This window comes from Pseudonaja textilis, chromosome 6 (genome assembly GCF_049901715.1).
Source record: "Pseudonaja textilis isolate UNSWEBS1 chromosome 6, rPseTex1.2, whole genome shotgun sequence".
NCBI lineage: Eukaryota > Metazoa > Chordata > Lepidosauria > Squamata > Elapidae > Pseudonaja > Pseudonaja textilis.
Genome location: NC_141995.1, coordinates 32,694,663 through 32,710,438, shown reverse-complemented (window position 1 = coordinate 32,710,438; position 15,776 = coordinate 32,694,663). Strand labels below are relative to the sequence as shown.

General features: G+C 39.6%; 1 protein-coding gene across 1 annotated transcript; it reads right to left on the bottom strand.

The window, feature by feature from the left end:
• Positions 1-4,614: 4,614 nt before the first annotated feature.
• IL21 (interleukin 21) lies at positions 4,615-9,492 on the bottom strand. The gene is made up of 5 exons (XM_087936836.1): positions 9,225-9,492; positions 9,040-9,075; positions 6,218-6,385; positions 4,961-5,038; positions 4,615-4,855 (listed from the first exon to the last, which is right to left on the bottom strand). Exons 1-5 carry the CDS (start codon positions 9,357-9,359, stop codon positions 4,802-4,804), a joined length of 471 nt encoding a protein of 156 aa, XP_087792962.1. The 5' UTR covers positions 9,360-9,492; the 3' UTR covers positions 4,615-4,801.
• Positions 9,493-15,776: the final 6,284 nt, after the last annotated feature.

Below are 15,776 nucleotides of genomic sequence, written 5' to 3'. Positions count from 1 at the left end.
GCCCTGAAGATTCCTAAGAGCACAGTGGCCTCTCAAATGAAAGAAGTTTGGCACAACCAAGACTCTTCCAAGAGCTGGTTGCCTGGTCAAACTGAGCAATCAGGGGAGAAGAATCTTAGTAGGAGAGGTGACCAAGTGGTCATTCTGACTGAGCTCCAGAGATCCTGTGTGGAAATGGGACTGACTTCCAGAAGGACAATCATTACTGTAGCCCTCCACCAATTTAGACTTTATGCTGGAATGGCTGGACAGAAGCCTCTCCTCACTGCAAAACACATGAAAGGCCACTTGGAGTTTGGAAGGACTCTTAAACTGTGGGGAACAAGATTCTCTGATCTGATGAAACCAAATTTGAACTATTTGGCCTCAATTCTAAATATTATGTGTGGAGGAAATACATACACAAAAGACTTGAAGTTATACTTGCTGCCAAATGTGCTTCAACAAGATACTGGGTGAAGGATCTGAATACTTATGTCAATGCAATATTTCAGTTTTTCTTTTTAATAAATTTACAGACATTCTCAGTATGACAGGTCTGAATTACAGGACAGGATCCAGGTCCCATTTGCAAAATCCAGACAACCACTAGATGTCAGCAAAAGGTTAGTGTTTTTTGTTCTCTTTTAGTTGATTATTGGTCATCAGAAATTTTGCCTCTAAATTCTGGAAGTCCTAGTAAAGAAAGAGTGCAATAGAAGGTTACTTCCATTCGGGTTCTGATTTATAAGTAGGGAAGTAGAAAAGAGAATTGCTGTTATTCTTTCAATTCTTGATGTTGGGTGAAGAGTGTTTCTAAGCAACATAAAATAATTGAAGGGTTTTAAAGCTTTATATGTATGATTGCATAGTTAAATTGGAGTTCAGTCCAGCACCATACATTTAACTACTATTACAGGAACCAGGCATTTTGAAATTGTGCTTTAAGCAATTTGCAGAAATTAGTACCCCATCCATACTCAGGAAACTGTTGCTGAACTCCATCATTCTGGACAATGTTTATCTAGTGTCCACTTCCCTTTTCAGGAAAGGTGGTTGAGAGGATGTGGCTTTGCAACTCCAGAAGATCCTGGAGGAAATGGTTTTCATCCGGTCTCAGGCCCTGATATGGAACAGAAACATCATTGGTCACACTCATGGATGATGATCTCTGGGAGGAGCAGGATGGAAGTGGTGCATCCATCCTTGCTCTTCCTGACCTTTCAACAGCTTTCAATACCATTGACCATGAGATCCTTCTGGACTGACTTATGGAGTTGGGACTGGGTAGGACAATTTTGTGCCATTTTTCCTCCTTCCTCAGTCAATGCCAATTGTTGTGGATAAGGAGCAAGAAGTCCAACTCTTGGCTTCTGCTTTGTGGGTTGCTGCAGGGCTCAGTGCTTTCTCCACACCTGTTTAACATCTACATGAAACCACTTGGTGAGATCATTTGTCCCTATGAGATGAGATATTGCCAGTATGTATCTCCATCACAGGTGAAATGAGTGATGCTGTAGATGTTCTTTCACAATTCCCGGAGGCTGTAGAAGTCTGGATAGGGGACAACAGACTTCAACTGGTAAGATGCAGGGGCTGTGGGCAGCCCCCCCTCCACCTGGGAATTTATCATCTTTGGTCTTGGATGGGTTTCACTACTCCAGATGGACCCAATACATAATCTGGAGATCCTCCTAAACTCACAACTCCTACTTGAAGAGTAAGGGGAAACCAAGGCCAGGAGGGCTTTTGCTTAGTTTTGTGTTGTGCACCAGTTATGTCAATTCCTGGATAGGGAGGCTATCCACTTAACCACTCATGCCCTTGTCAACTCCTATTTGACTATTGCAATGCACTCCATATGGGACTACCCTTGAAAAGTTTCTGGAAACTTCAGCTAATACAAAATCCAGTCATTTGGTTTTTTTGTATGCCCAAATAATGGCATACATAACACCTTTGCAATGCAAACTGCATGGGGTACCATTTTGCTTTCAGGTCCAATTCAAGCTGTTGCTTATGACCTTTAAAACCCAACATGGGGCAAGTTACTACAGAACTGTCTTTATCAGTGGTGGGATTCAAACATTTTTACCACCAGTTCTGTGGGTGTGGCAGGGGAAGGATACTGTAAAATCTCCAATCAGAAGTGGTATTTGCCAGTTCTCTGAACTACTCAAAATTTCCACTACCGGTTCTCCAGAACTGCTCAGAACCTGCTGAATACCACCTCTGGTCCTTATCCTGTTACAGCAGCCGGTCCCACTCAGTTGGGCAAGGAAGGTATGTTTAGGACTCCATCAACCAAAGCATTCTGATTGGTAGAGTCCAGGAAGAAAACTTTCTCTGTTATAGCCCCAGCCATGTAGAATACACTTCTCCCTTGCCCCCCACCCCCGGAGATGCCCACTCTCCTCGCCTTCCATAAAGAGGTAAACACAAGGCTTTGTACCTTGTTTGGGTTGTACAGATGAGTCTGCAGCTGTGAGATTGGTTAGTGTCCTGAAAGTCCTCCCCACTTTTAAATAATTCTTGACATCCAACCCTAACCCTTGTTTCTTTTAATGTTACAGTTAAAAATACTGTTTTATACTTTTAATATTTTATTGTACACTGCTCAGAGTTCCTCTGTGAGGGAGATGGGCAGTTCTTAAATATGACAAAATAAATAAAATAAATTTATAATTTAGGTGTTTTGCTTCAATACCACAGCAGGTGGCAGCACCTTGTCAACATTGGCTGCTCTTGAAAAAGCTAGAAAGAGTCGGAGCCAGTCAATTATTTGCATGAAAAAATACCAGGATAACGTAAGGCAGGGTTCCTCAAACTTGGCAACTTTAAGACTTGTGGACTTCAACTCCCAGAATTCTCCAGCTAGTATCTGGCTGGAGAATTCTGGGAGTTGGTCCACAAGTCTTAAAGTTGCCAAGTTTGGAGACCTCTGATGTAAGGCTTTAGGGCTAACTTTAGAAATGATCAAAAACCAACTTCGAAGAAAGAAATGGCAAATCATCATTGCCAAGGGAGAAAACATGAGCATATACATTGAAATACCAGGAGTCAGTACCAGCTCAACGGAAACCTTGATTTCTTTAGCTTTAAACAAAACATAGCAAAATAAGAGTTTCTGAATGTAATATAATTTACAGAATAGGAGTGCCGTGATTTATGATAAAGAAGTTACTTGGAAGTTGTAGCTTTGTAAAAGAATATATAGTACAAGAATAAACCATATATTTGAATTTATTTCATATTTTCAAATTTTAAATACATTAGTTCAACTAGCATATAAATAAATCATATTTTAGAATTATATAAGCATAATAAATATTAAATTAAATAGTTAGAAAGACACAAGAGTGCAGGCAGCATCCAGGGCATGCTAATCTATATTGAAATACCTGCTGATAAGTTATTATTGTTATCATAAACAAATATTTTCCCTAGGAATAAATTATTTTCCATTATTTGCCACAGTACAAATTTTCTTCGGCTTCCTGTCTTTTGCAACCTGTTCTCAGCAAATGATATTAAAAGACAATGTAAAGTGAATTGAATTTGATCAAATCCATTCTGGTTTCTTGTTTGCTTCCATTTGTGCCTCACATACATAGCATTACCAAGGGTTGAAATTAGAAAGTTTTTATCTATGGTTGCAAAATGTCCAGACTGGTAAATTAGTTTATATTAATCTACTTGGTAGATTTAAACTATACATTTTGATAGATTCTTTCAACAATTTGATTTAGGCAACCCGTTGCACATACACAAGTTTTGCAAAATTGACTCATAAAAAGTCATAGCATTAATCTGAATATATGGTCATAATGGCATACACTCAGGAAGAATGCTGTGCATAAATCCTTAGAACATAGTCTCATAAACTTAGAACATAGGTTCATTTAATCAGACTTTCTACCAGGTCTTGCTCTGTAGAAAATAAGTACTGGGATGCAGCTGACTGTTGCTTTACTATTAATGTGGTCTATAACACGGAAAAACATTAATATTCTTTAAGAATAAAAATCTGTTCTATTAAAAACTAATATAGTCTATGATTTTATTTTAATGGGAAAAGGTATTAACCTCAGGAAGGGCAACAAGGAAAAAGTAAGATAGAAAGGATTTTCATCTGGATGACATTTAGTTTATGCTACTTTTAAAATGAGAAAAAAAAACAGCTGAATATGCAATGTGTATCATTGTGGATATCTAATTAATGTTAGTTATTACAGATGAAAATCTATAGTGATTTTTTATCTAAAGGTATACATAGAACAGCCTCTGATATGAAAACATAAGTGCCCAGTATACCTATTGGATAGCTAATGCAAAGAAAGATAAGACTAAATTTGAACTATTCTTCACATTTCTTAACTATTAATATTATTAATAGAAACTTAAGAAATGCTTTGTACAAAAAATGATCAATTTTATAGGTGAATTCCAATACAAGACACAATATTTGCATAGCTTATTGTTCAAGATATTGAACAGATACATTCAATACATTAAAAAAGGAAATACAATATCTCCATAGAATGATAAATTAATCCAAGTTTTAAAATATACGTGAAACCGAATTTATTTTCAATGAGTTCAAATGTTCAGTTTTTATTATAATTTTGATGTACATGTTAGATCCTTAAAAGGGGGTGCTTCATGGAAGCGTATGCATGAAGTATTTCTCTTCCTCTTAGGAAGCTGCAGATTTTTTCTCACACTGATGTGGAAAACCCTGAAAAAATTCTATTCAGATAATTAAAAGAACAACAACCATGCCCTCAACTTGAAACAACAAATGGTCTATAATAATGAAAATTTAAGGAGTAGATCTTCTGTTGTCTGTAGGTTTCATAAAAGTACTTCGAAAGAGCTGTAAAACATAAAAAATGATTTAAAATGTTAAATCACCATGACAAAATTATTCACATAAAAACTGTAAGAGAAAATGTCAATAAGAATAAAAATAAATAATTACCCTTTGTAGCAGTGTTTTAAAGTCTTCCAAAAATTCTGTTTCTGGTTGCTTTGGATAATTCGCACAAGGAAAACAATTCTGGAAGACAAATAAAATGGCATCTTATTAACAGTATTGGGTAACATAAATCAATATACTGTAACTCATTGGAACACAATATTTTTGCAGATTTAAGAAAATAATACTTTTGTATTATAATTGGCAAATACAACCATAAATAAATGGCTCCATTTCAATATCATTCATTCATTGTTTTCTAACATCAACTGTGTGATATCCTTTCCCAGCATTAATCTTTAGAAATATTACAGTATCTTTCTGTAGCTTTCTGTAGATCTAATGACTATTAGAAGATCCAGAATCGAACCAGACATTAAAAACAATGGCCAATTTCTAGGACACATGAAAGCATGACTATATATAGCATGTCAAAGATTTACAGCAAATCCCCTTTTCTTTTACATAAAATCAGATGCTTGATTTAAAAACTAAAATAAATTTTGGGAAGAGTTGGAATAGATTCTACTACCAAGTTTTGGGAATGAAAACATGATTCACAATGTCAATTTGTTAGCTCATATACAGTGCTCAGCAATAAAATATGTCTGGGATATTTTTAGAAAGTAAAATTTCTTATAATACAAGCATTGTTGTTGGATTGTAGCATTCAAAAAGGTTTTTTTAAATGAAAAATCTCTAGTTAATAGAACTTGTACAGTATGTTGAAAATATGCTTAATACCAGAGATGCTTATAAAATTATAACATAGTTCTCAGCATTTTCATAAGATTATTCTTTTGCATAACAATATTATATTGATTTAGCTTGAGTTATACCAATTTGCCTAAGGCCAGGCTTTCTGTATCCATAAAAAGTCTCATGTTTTGAAGGTTTCCTTTTTTAACATTTACATAATAGTATAAACAAGCCTCTTGTGCCACACCAAATAGAGCTAATTAATTAATAACGCTTTTGAAATATATTCACAAATTAGTAGTAACCATGTGTTAATAGTGATCTCATGGTTGCTTGCATGTTTGCTGATATTGCAGATATCCAATAGCCCAAAACACACCAACCAAAAGCAAGGAAAAACCTTTTGCATATTGGTGCCAAGAAACCTGTATTGATAGCAGTTGAACTTAAATTCAAAGAAACTTTCCTTTTATAATATAGTGGGTTTAAGAAGAATATATCTGTTGTCTGTGAAACTGTTAACCAATTTATTATAAAATATATAGTAAACATAAACCATACCTTGTCACAATCAGATTCAGAGTTACAAAGTAAGAGCTGAACATTACGCTGAGAAAATTGGATGCGAGAAAGAGTGATGTTGAAAACTTTCTCATTTTGACTATGCGCTGGCTTTAAAAGTAAGGTTTCATTTACAAAGCATTTAAATGCAGACCAGCAGCAAGGCTCCTGGAACAAAAACCACATAAATCAGTGTTGCATGATCTTTCTGAACAATACATTTTCAACAATAGAATAAGCAACTTCATAGATGTTCTTCACAAACAGCTTCCAATTTTTTTGAGCAAATGTGATTATTACTGTGCGTAGTAAGAAGCGATTTTTTTCAATATTCAAAGGTATTTTTTCCTACTTCTGATGTTTGCGTGATAATTTAAAATTTAATTTTAAGAGATTTGCCTATGATCAATTATATTTGAAAGAAATCGTTCAAAATAAATAAGGGTTCTACTGAATGTCTCCATAATCGGCATTAAAAAAGTCAAAAGTATTTCCCACTACTATCACACTTTAAAACTTATATTCTGTTTTGCAGTGCTGCAAGATGGCATCTATGAGACTTCTTCCTCTCCTGATGCTTTGGTTGGCATCTCATATCACTTATTATATGATGTTTATATTTAATAGATAGTATTATGGTACTTTAAGGAAAAACATTTAGCATTTGGATAAAAAATAAAACTCTTATTTCCAAGAAGTAGCAGACATTTTGTAAGGCACAGGACTGCAAATTTGCTTTATTATCACTGAATATTGTAAAAATATAAAGTTTAACATCTAGTAGGGATGTGCAGTGCTTTGGAAATTGAGAAAAGATGTTCAGAGTTCAGAAGACTACAAATATATTAAGTATGCATTGCTCTTTAAAGGATCCAGGAATTCTCCAGAGATTGCAAGAGTAGCCATATTTATCTGTAGTAATTATTTAGATTAGTAATGTAAAGTAAGAGTATCTATTTCCATTTTCTATTTTAAGCTAGGATAAGGAAGTTAAGAAATTCTACACATATACATTTTTAAAAACTCTAGGGACAATATATCAGTACTTAAATTTATTTTTCTGTCACCTGCTATATTATAATCAATTTAATTTATCTGGTGAAAAGAAAAATTAGTTCCAAACTTTCCATCTTCCAGATAAACTGAGAATATTTTAATTACTTCTCGGATCATAAACAGTTGTATATTTATCATGTAAAACTTCACCTATATAAGCTTCTTCAATTAGATTTAGATGGGCTAAAAACTGACTCAGCAGTTATGTCACAGCACAGTAAATGTACACAGATGAGTTATACAATTGTTGTGGTCAGCGTTTAGGGATATTATCTCAATAAAATCTTGATTTTAACAAATTATCCTTTTTACCATATCCTTTTCTTAACAAAACTTTAAAAAAATAACTTCTGAAGGAACCTATTTTAAAACTTAGGTGGGGGTAGTAGCATAGCACATAAGCAAATAGTTCCCTATTGTTTACTCTAGTAAATCATGTTCACTGATGAAAAGCAATGTCAAAAAGATAAAAGATAATATGATTTTTGGCTTGAAACTGAATTGGCGGGGAGGGCGGGGGGACTCTCATGAAACAGAATTATATTAGGGGTCCTTATGCTCTCTGAGCTCAGTTGTTTTCTTGCAGACCTTTTATTACCCAAACTAGGTAACATCATCAATGCACAATGGTGAGTATCTTCATATAAACATTCCACATTTTGAACCAATTGTATTTTTCATACTGTCTTTAAAAATAGTTCCATGTGGACAATATTGAAATAATCTAATTTGGAAGTCATTGCATCTGTATAAAAATAAAACTAAAGCCTCTCAAAGGTTGAGATCAAGTTTTGTGACTTCACAGATATATTGTGTCCATGTAAGTTTTTGAGCAATGGTATGAACTTGTTTGCTATTGCCATAATAGTTGAGCTGTTGAAAAGAGTACAGCTACATTAAAATAATACTCCAGGAAGTTTCTACTGTGCTGAAGAAAAGTTGGTCAGGTCTTTAAAAGATGCTTACATGTGTGTGAAACCACTAATTTCCTGAATTTGGCTGACATATTTGTTGAGAAGTAATGATTAAGCAATTAGTTGCTAGCTTTAGTTGTTTTGTCTGTGGAACACTAGCAATTTTTAAAAAGTGATAAACAAGACTATTTAATGCAAACATTGGATCATTCAGAGAATGCGGTTCTGATTAGAGATTCTTATGTTAAAAAAAGAAGCACATCAAGCAAAGAAGTGGAATATATATTTTGCTCATATTAGCACGAAAATTAACAAATCTGTAATGTTGAATGTACTAAAACAGAAGGAATAGGTGAGTGGAAGTTCTTTATCTTGTTTGTTTAACTTGTCATTAGATTACAATTCTGAATCTAAAGCAATTGCCATCTACTACTGAAATGTCAGTGAATGATTTTGCATATGTCAGATTTCAGAAATATTCTTTTAATATTTCTGTTGATGTTAACTGGAAATTTGAAGATTTATGGTGCAATGTTATTCTGCTACATTTAATTATCTATGAGCCAGATGTTCAAAACATCTAGTAAATGTTTTTAATCTGGTTCAGAATTCTTGTTACATGGAATTATTTACTGCATGAAGGCAAACTTTATGAGCCACAGTGCTAATTAATTAGGAGTTTCTACCAGGGCCATTTGTCTAATAAAGTACAACCATACAATGATGACTTAGTAAGATATGTTGTAAATATCTATCACTTCAGACTCTTATACTTTGTGATATATACTGTTCAAAAGATTTTATATGTGCCTATAACAAAACAAGTTATAGCAAATTTTGATAAAGTCTTACCCGAATATTTCTGGGTGAATGTAGACGTTGCATACCCTAAATAAATGCAAAAGTAAACACATATTATTGTTTGCAATTTCATACATTGTTTAGCATTTCAGTTTTCAGTATTCTAGAAATGTGAGTTTTCACATAATAACAAAGTAGTAATTTATAATCAAAAATATCATACATATTGTACTTACCACTTTTACATTTTTATTCAGAATGTCTATACTCTTAATGACTTCCTCATACAAAACAGCACCATTAATGGGTGTAGTGTTTATCAAACTGAATGAAAAGGCAGAAAACAAAAAGCAAGCAAACAACAGTTTCATATCTGCAGATGTTTAAGTGTTCTCTGATGAGTTGAATTAATTTAGCTGTCCTCAAGTACTCTACCTATTTATTAACATTTTATGGACAGATAAGAAGAAAACCACGCATTTCAGTTTGGAAAGCTTTATTTCATGGATTAATGAGTAACCCTTTTTCTTTTCCATTGGCTAGATGAATATAGGTAAGTGAGTTTGTGCGTAGGAGCCAGGATTTATGAAGCTAGTGAAAATGTGTCCCATTTGCACATTAAAAAGGAAAAAAAGTGAGAGGGTAATTCCCATTTTTAGTATGAGTCAGACACTGCAATACAACACATCTGTACACATATCTTGATGTAAGAAATCTACTAACAAAACAAACTTTGAATCAACTACTAAACCTGAAGGTGGGTAAATGGTTTTGGGATTTTTTTCTGCTACTTATGAAGACTTAAATTGGCATGGAAGGAACCATGATAGAGATGGGATATTCCAATATTACTCACTCATAATTATAAAGTGATAATTAATATTTTAAGGGTTGGTTTAAATCACCTAAGATGTTTAACAACTTAGATGAGGGAATAGAAGTGGAACTTACCAAATCTGCAGATGATACTAAGCTGGCAGGAATAGCTAACACCCAAGAAGGTAGCCTCAAGATCTAGATGGATCTTGACAGACTAGAACACTGGGTCATAAGATCCTGTCTAAGAAAGTTTAGAACAGTATTCCTATTTTTAAGCCTGGAAACTACTGGGACCACATAAATATGATATAAACCTAACAATTTTGCAGCATGATACCTAGGATTGTTGGGTGTTTAGAATGTTTGCATTTCTCCTCCCCTCAATTCTTCTTTATATTTCACTATATACAGTATAATCCACCAGAACAGTGATGGCTGACCTTTCTGAGCCCTCTTTCTGGGCATGCGAGCCATTGCTCCAGCTAAGTTCCGCTGTGCATGTGCACATGCTTCCCGCCAGCCAGCTGGTCTTCAGGTCTCTGCTGGTATTGTGTGTGCATGTGCGGGGGGCAGGGCGCACCCACACGAGTCATACTTGCACACGCAGAGGGCGGGGAGCACATTCAGCATCATGCATGTATGCGTGGCCGTGGGGAGCACATGTGGGAATCGCAAGCACGGAGGCAGGATGCATGCATGGGGGCAGGGTGCATGTGTGGGATCGTGAACACTTGTGCAGGGGGCACTTGGTGCCGAAAAGGTTAGCCATCACTGGTCTAGGACAACTTGGTGTGGCCAGCTCACTGCCACCAGCTTGCCACCATAAAGTTGGCTCTGCCAACTCACAGCAGCCAAGTTGTCACAGAACAACTCCATACGGCCAATTCACCACAGGGACAACTCACAGCAGGACCCTGGATGGAAAGTCAGGCAGGTAAGCAGGCAAGCAAATGAGTGGGCAAAGTGCAGAGCGATGGCGGCCGCTAGGGGGGTGGCTTTCTACTGGAGGGACAGCCAGGTGGACAGGTGAGCAAGGGGGTGGGTTAACCCAGGGTGGCAGTATCCAGGGCTTCCCATTTTCACACTCCCTGCTACCGCCACCACTGCCACCACACTGAACTCCAGGCCATTTGGATTTTGAGCCATTCAGTGGCAACGGTGATATTCAGGGGTTCAGCAGTGGTGGGCAGCAGGGAGGAGACGGAGAGAGAAGTCATACCATTTTCACACACACTTTTGTGGCAGCTGCCACAGGCCGTTCAGCAGCAGCAATGGTGGTTGGGGTGGTTGGCAGTGGTGACATGGTTTGGGCTGTTCGGCAGTGGTGGCAATGGGCATGGCAAGCAAATGGAGATAGCAGTGCCTGGGCATGTTCTGTTTTCACACACCCTGCTGCCACTGCCATTCCAAGCTCTGGGAGCTCAGCTCAGAGAAGGTGACGTGAAAATAGGAGACCCGTGTCAGGCGCGCTTGCCCACCATCTGGCTCTCCCTCTGGCTGGTCCCGGCAAGTTGGCTGTGCAGCAAGTTGGCCCTGTGGCAAGTTGGCCCTGTGGCAGGTTGGCCCTGTGGCAGGTTGTCCTTCAGTGACTTGGCTGCAGTAAACTGGCAGAAGCAACTTGGTGGTGGCAAGATGGCTCTCAAGATCAGATCAGAGGTCAGTTACATGCCATTCGAACATCAGTATTTATATTTGTATTTATATCTATTAAGAATTTCAAAGTTCCAAACCAGTGCCTTAGAAGAATTCCAGGAAAGGAGGTAGCCATTTTTAAAAGTTGCAAAAAAAAAAAAAAAGCTAAGTCCACACACCCTGCCTTCACAGCCTTAGTAATAAATAAGACTAAGGACTGAATTGAGACAAATATAGGACAACTCTGCCTACTAATAACCTCTTGGATTTCTTTCATTGAACTGCTGTAACTTTGGCTTCATTTTCAGTTCTATGAAACAGATTTCACTGACAATTTTTCTGACACTTTGGTTTAAAGTGATCACAGTCTTATATGTGTCAGCATTTCTAGACATCCTACAGATTCCCAAAGTGACTTGCAAAGGTGAAGACATATGAATGTGTTGGAATTAAGACCTTTCAGAATTGTGTCCCCCTTTATTAAAAAATAAGTACAGCCCTTCATGTCGTCTTACACACACTATTTTCATGTAGGCATACTGAAAATATACCAACCAGCAGGGGTGGGATACGAAAGGGTTAATTACTGGTTCGGGATTTACAGCTTCCCTGCCTGCTGTGAGCCGCGCCTCATTAGCACGTCATTAGCACGCTGCCAGCCTAGAAGCAGCCTTTGAAACAGCCCCCTTTTCTTGTTTTTTTAACTGCAGCTGTGCCTTGTTCAGCAGCTGAAGTTGAAAAATCAGGAAATAAAGATCAGGTAAGAGCCCTGGTGGGCAGGTGGGCAAAAACATCAGCAATGGTTCTATGTCTGCTGCTCTTCAGAGCTACTGGTTCTACAGAGGTGGACAGAACCGGTAGAAACCCACCCCTGCCTACCAGGTTTATCATATCTAGGCTGCAGAACTCCTGGAAATCTTTAGATACCACCAAACCATTAGAGCTTTTGGGACTCTTTGCTTTCATCTAAAGGCCTCCCAATTTCTGTAAGCCCAATGTGGAAACACCACCATACATGCAGTAACTGGGCCAAACTTTTCCTAGTGTATCTTATTTACTCATAGTTTGTTGAAGAGGTCAGTGTTATGTCTTTGGAACTGGTTGGAGTCCCCAACCAGGTCCGCTGTTTGAGCGGGAGCACCAGCCGCTCCCATTGGCTGGCTCCGTTTGACAGCCGGCTATAAAAGCCGGCTGTCGAGCAGAGCCAGCCCGTTGCCACCAGCTAACCTGCTAGTTAGAAGGCAGACGCGGCAACCCTTTATTCCCTGTAATAAAGCCTGTTCGTTGTTCACTCTGGCTCTTGCCTCTTCCTTCCGCCGCTCTACAACACTGGCGACGAGGGAGGGATATGGTCGAAGGCTAGCCAGACGTGTTTTTCAAAAAGAGCTGTGATCACTGAAGAGCGAAGCCACGGGCGCTGAAGCCGCAGCCGCCGGCGCTCACAAAGAGCACAAAATTCAAAAAGCCTCCGTAGCCTAGAGAGACAGTCACCGCCTGTCAGCGCAAACCGTCAGCGTTCTTCTAAGAGCGCGAATTTCGAAATACGACTGAAGAGGACGAACCCTGCATCTTCAAAATGAATGCTAATCCAGCATTCCCACCACTCAAACCAACCGAGGAAACGTGGGACTCTACAAAAATCGTTTCAGCTATTTCCTCGATGCCATCGGTTTAGCAGACGCTGCTGAACACAGGAAGAAATCCTACTTCCTCAGCTATTGTGGAGCTGCAGTTTTTGACACCGCTACAGCACTAGTCGCCCCTCGCACTATCAGAAGCGTACCGTGGGATGAACTCCAAGAAATCCTCTCCAACCACTACTCGCCAAAGCCATCTCAGATAGCCAGGAGATACGCCTTCAGAATTAGAAAACAGGCGGAGGGAGAGTCAATCAATGAGTACATGGCAGCTCTGAGGACAGCTGCCTTGCAGTGTGGGTTCAAAGACTACTTAGAAGACATGTTATTGGACCAGATCGTCTGTGGGGTTAGAGACCTGAGGCTCCAAAGACGTTTGTTAGCAAAAAAGGACTTGAACCTAGCTTTAGCCATGGAGGAAGCCCAAGCTGCTGAGCTCTCTGCCCAATCAGCAGCTGAAATTCAAGGTACTCCGTTAAAGCCCAGCAGTTCCACCATCCATTCAGAGGAAGTGCTCAATGAAGAAGACCCCACAGACTCATCAGACATTAACCGCCTAAAGCAACAGAAGTCTTCACAGGTAGGAGCGGGGCAGAGAAACAACTTCGCCCCCAAACAACCTCCCATTTGCCTAACCTGCGGAGGCTCCCACTCTAGGGCATCCTGCAGGTTTAAGAATGCCATCTGTCTGAACTGCCAAAAGAAGGGTCACCTCGCTAGAGTCTGCCAAGCAGGGCGTACTTTTCCTCAAAGACCTCCACCACCTTCTAATTCCCAAAGGCAAGTGGAGGACTGCTATACCTGCTACCACGCTAACCATACTTCCCAGACTCCTAATAAAATCAAAATTTCTGTTTCCCTAGAAGGTAAACCCTGCAGGATGGAGGTAGACACGGGATCTGCACTTTCAATCATCTCCTGGGAAACCCTAAAGAAGATCCAGCCCAGACTGTCGAAGAAGCAGCTACAGAGATGCCACCTGACACTGCGGGACTACCAGGGCAAGAACATCCCTGTCCTCGGGAAAGGCAAGTTTTTAGTTCAATTCCAAGCCTTTAAAGGCCATTTGCCTTTAGTGGTTGTTAATGGTGCCCTCCCCAGTCTGTTGGGGCTAGATTGGTTCCCCTCCCTCGGCCTTAGTGTAACTGGGATCCATGCTGTCTCAACTTCTGACGTAGATGCACTATTTTCAGATTACTCTGATGTGTTTAGCAGCGAGCTGGGTTGCTATTCTGGCACCCCCATCTCCTTCTCTGTGGACCCCCAGGCAATTCTTCTGCGCCTTAAGCCGCGCAGGGTGCCTTTCGCCATCCGTCCCAAGTTAGACGCAGAATTGGATAAGTTACTAAAGCAAGGGGTGTTAGAACCAACTGATTTTGCCAAATGGGAGACCCCCATAGTCACCCCACTCAAGAAAGATGGCAGTTTAAGAATCTGCGCAGACTATAAAACCACCCTCAACCGTTACCTGCAGGTCAGCGCATACCCTGTCCCTATTATTCAGCACCTGTTACACACCTTCGAACCCGGCACCATTTTCGCCAAGTTAGATATGTCCCAGGCATACCAACAGTTCCCTGTTGATGATCAGACAGCTGAATTACAAACCATAGTCACACATAGAGGGGCATTCAAGTGTAAACGCCTCCAATTCGGTGTAAGTGTAGCCCCGGGTATATTCCAATCACTCATGGAAAGGATTCTCCAAGGTCTCCCAGGGGTTGTCCCTTATTTCGATGACATCTTAGTCTCAGCAATTGACAGATCTCAGCTCATACAGAGGGTCAGAGCGGTTCTAGAGAAGTTTAGGCAGCATGGCCTCAAACTTAAAAGGGAGAAGTGCGCCATCGCCACTAGGCAAGTGGACTTTCTGGGTTATAGGATAGACGCCTCTGGCATCCACCCAATCGAATCCAAGGTAAAGGCCATCCATGAGGCGCCCACATCAACTAACAAGACGGAGCTCCAAGCTTTTCTGGGGCTACTAAACTTTTACGCTTCATTTCTCCCGCACAAAGCATCTATCGCTGAACCCTTACACAGGCTGTTAGACAAAGAATCTCCCTGGCATTGGGGACCCAAAGAAGCCCATGCTTTCAAGTCAGTCAAATCCTTACTCACATCGGATGCAGTTTTAATTCAATTTGATCAATGACTTCCCCTGGTCCTAGCGGCTGATGCATCCCCTTTTGGGATTGGGGCTGTCCTAAGCCACAGACTTCCCAACGGTTCCGAGGCACCAATTGCCTTCTTCTCTAGGACCTTCTCTACGGCAGAAAGGAACTACAGTCAAATAGATAAAGAGGCCCTGGCTGCGGTGGCTGCAGTTAAAAAGTTTCACGAATTTTTGTTTGGGCACCATTTTGAACTTGTAACTGACCATAAACCTCTCCTGGGACTCTTATCAGGGGATAAGCAAACCCCATGGTACTATCACCTAGAATGACCAGATGGACTTTGTTCCTGGCGGCTTACTCATTCAAGTTGGTGCATCGACCTGGCAAAAACTTGAGTCACGCCGATGCCCTTAGTCGCTGCCCCCTACCAGTCCCAGTCGAAGACCCAGCACCGGTTCATGCCATTTTTGAAGTTAATGAACTTAAATTACCGGTTACAGCCAAGGACATTGCTGCGCACTCAAAAAAAGACAAGATAATTGCCCAGGTACTGGACTGGGTGGGAAGGGGTGGCGGAAACTCA

Coding starts and splice junctions, on each gene's coding strand:
- IL21 (XM_087936836.1), bottom strand. CDS start 9,359: ATGAAACTGTTGTTTGCTTGCTTTTTGTTTTCTGCCTTTTCATTCAGT. Junction 5,039..6,217: donor CTGAATCTGATTGTGACAAG/GTATGGTTTATG, acceptor TTTGTCTTCCAG/AATTGTTTTCCTTGTGCGAA. Junction 4,856..4,960: donor TTAAAACACTGCTACAAAGG/GTAATTATTTAT, acceptor TATGTTTTACAG/CTCTTTCGAAGTACTTTTAT.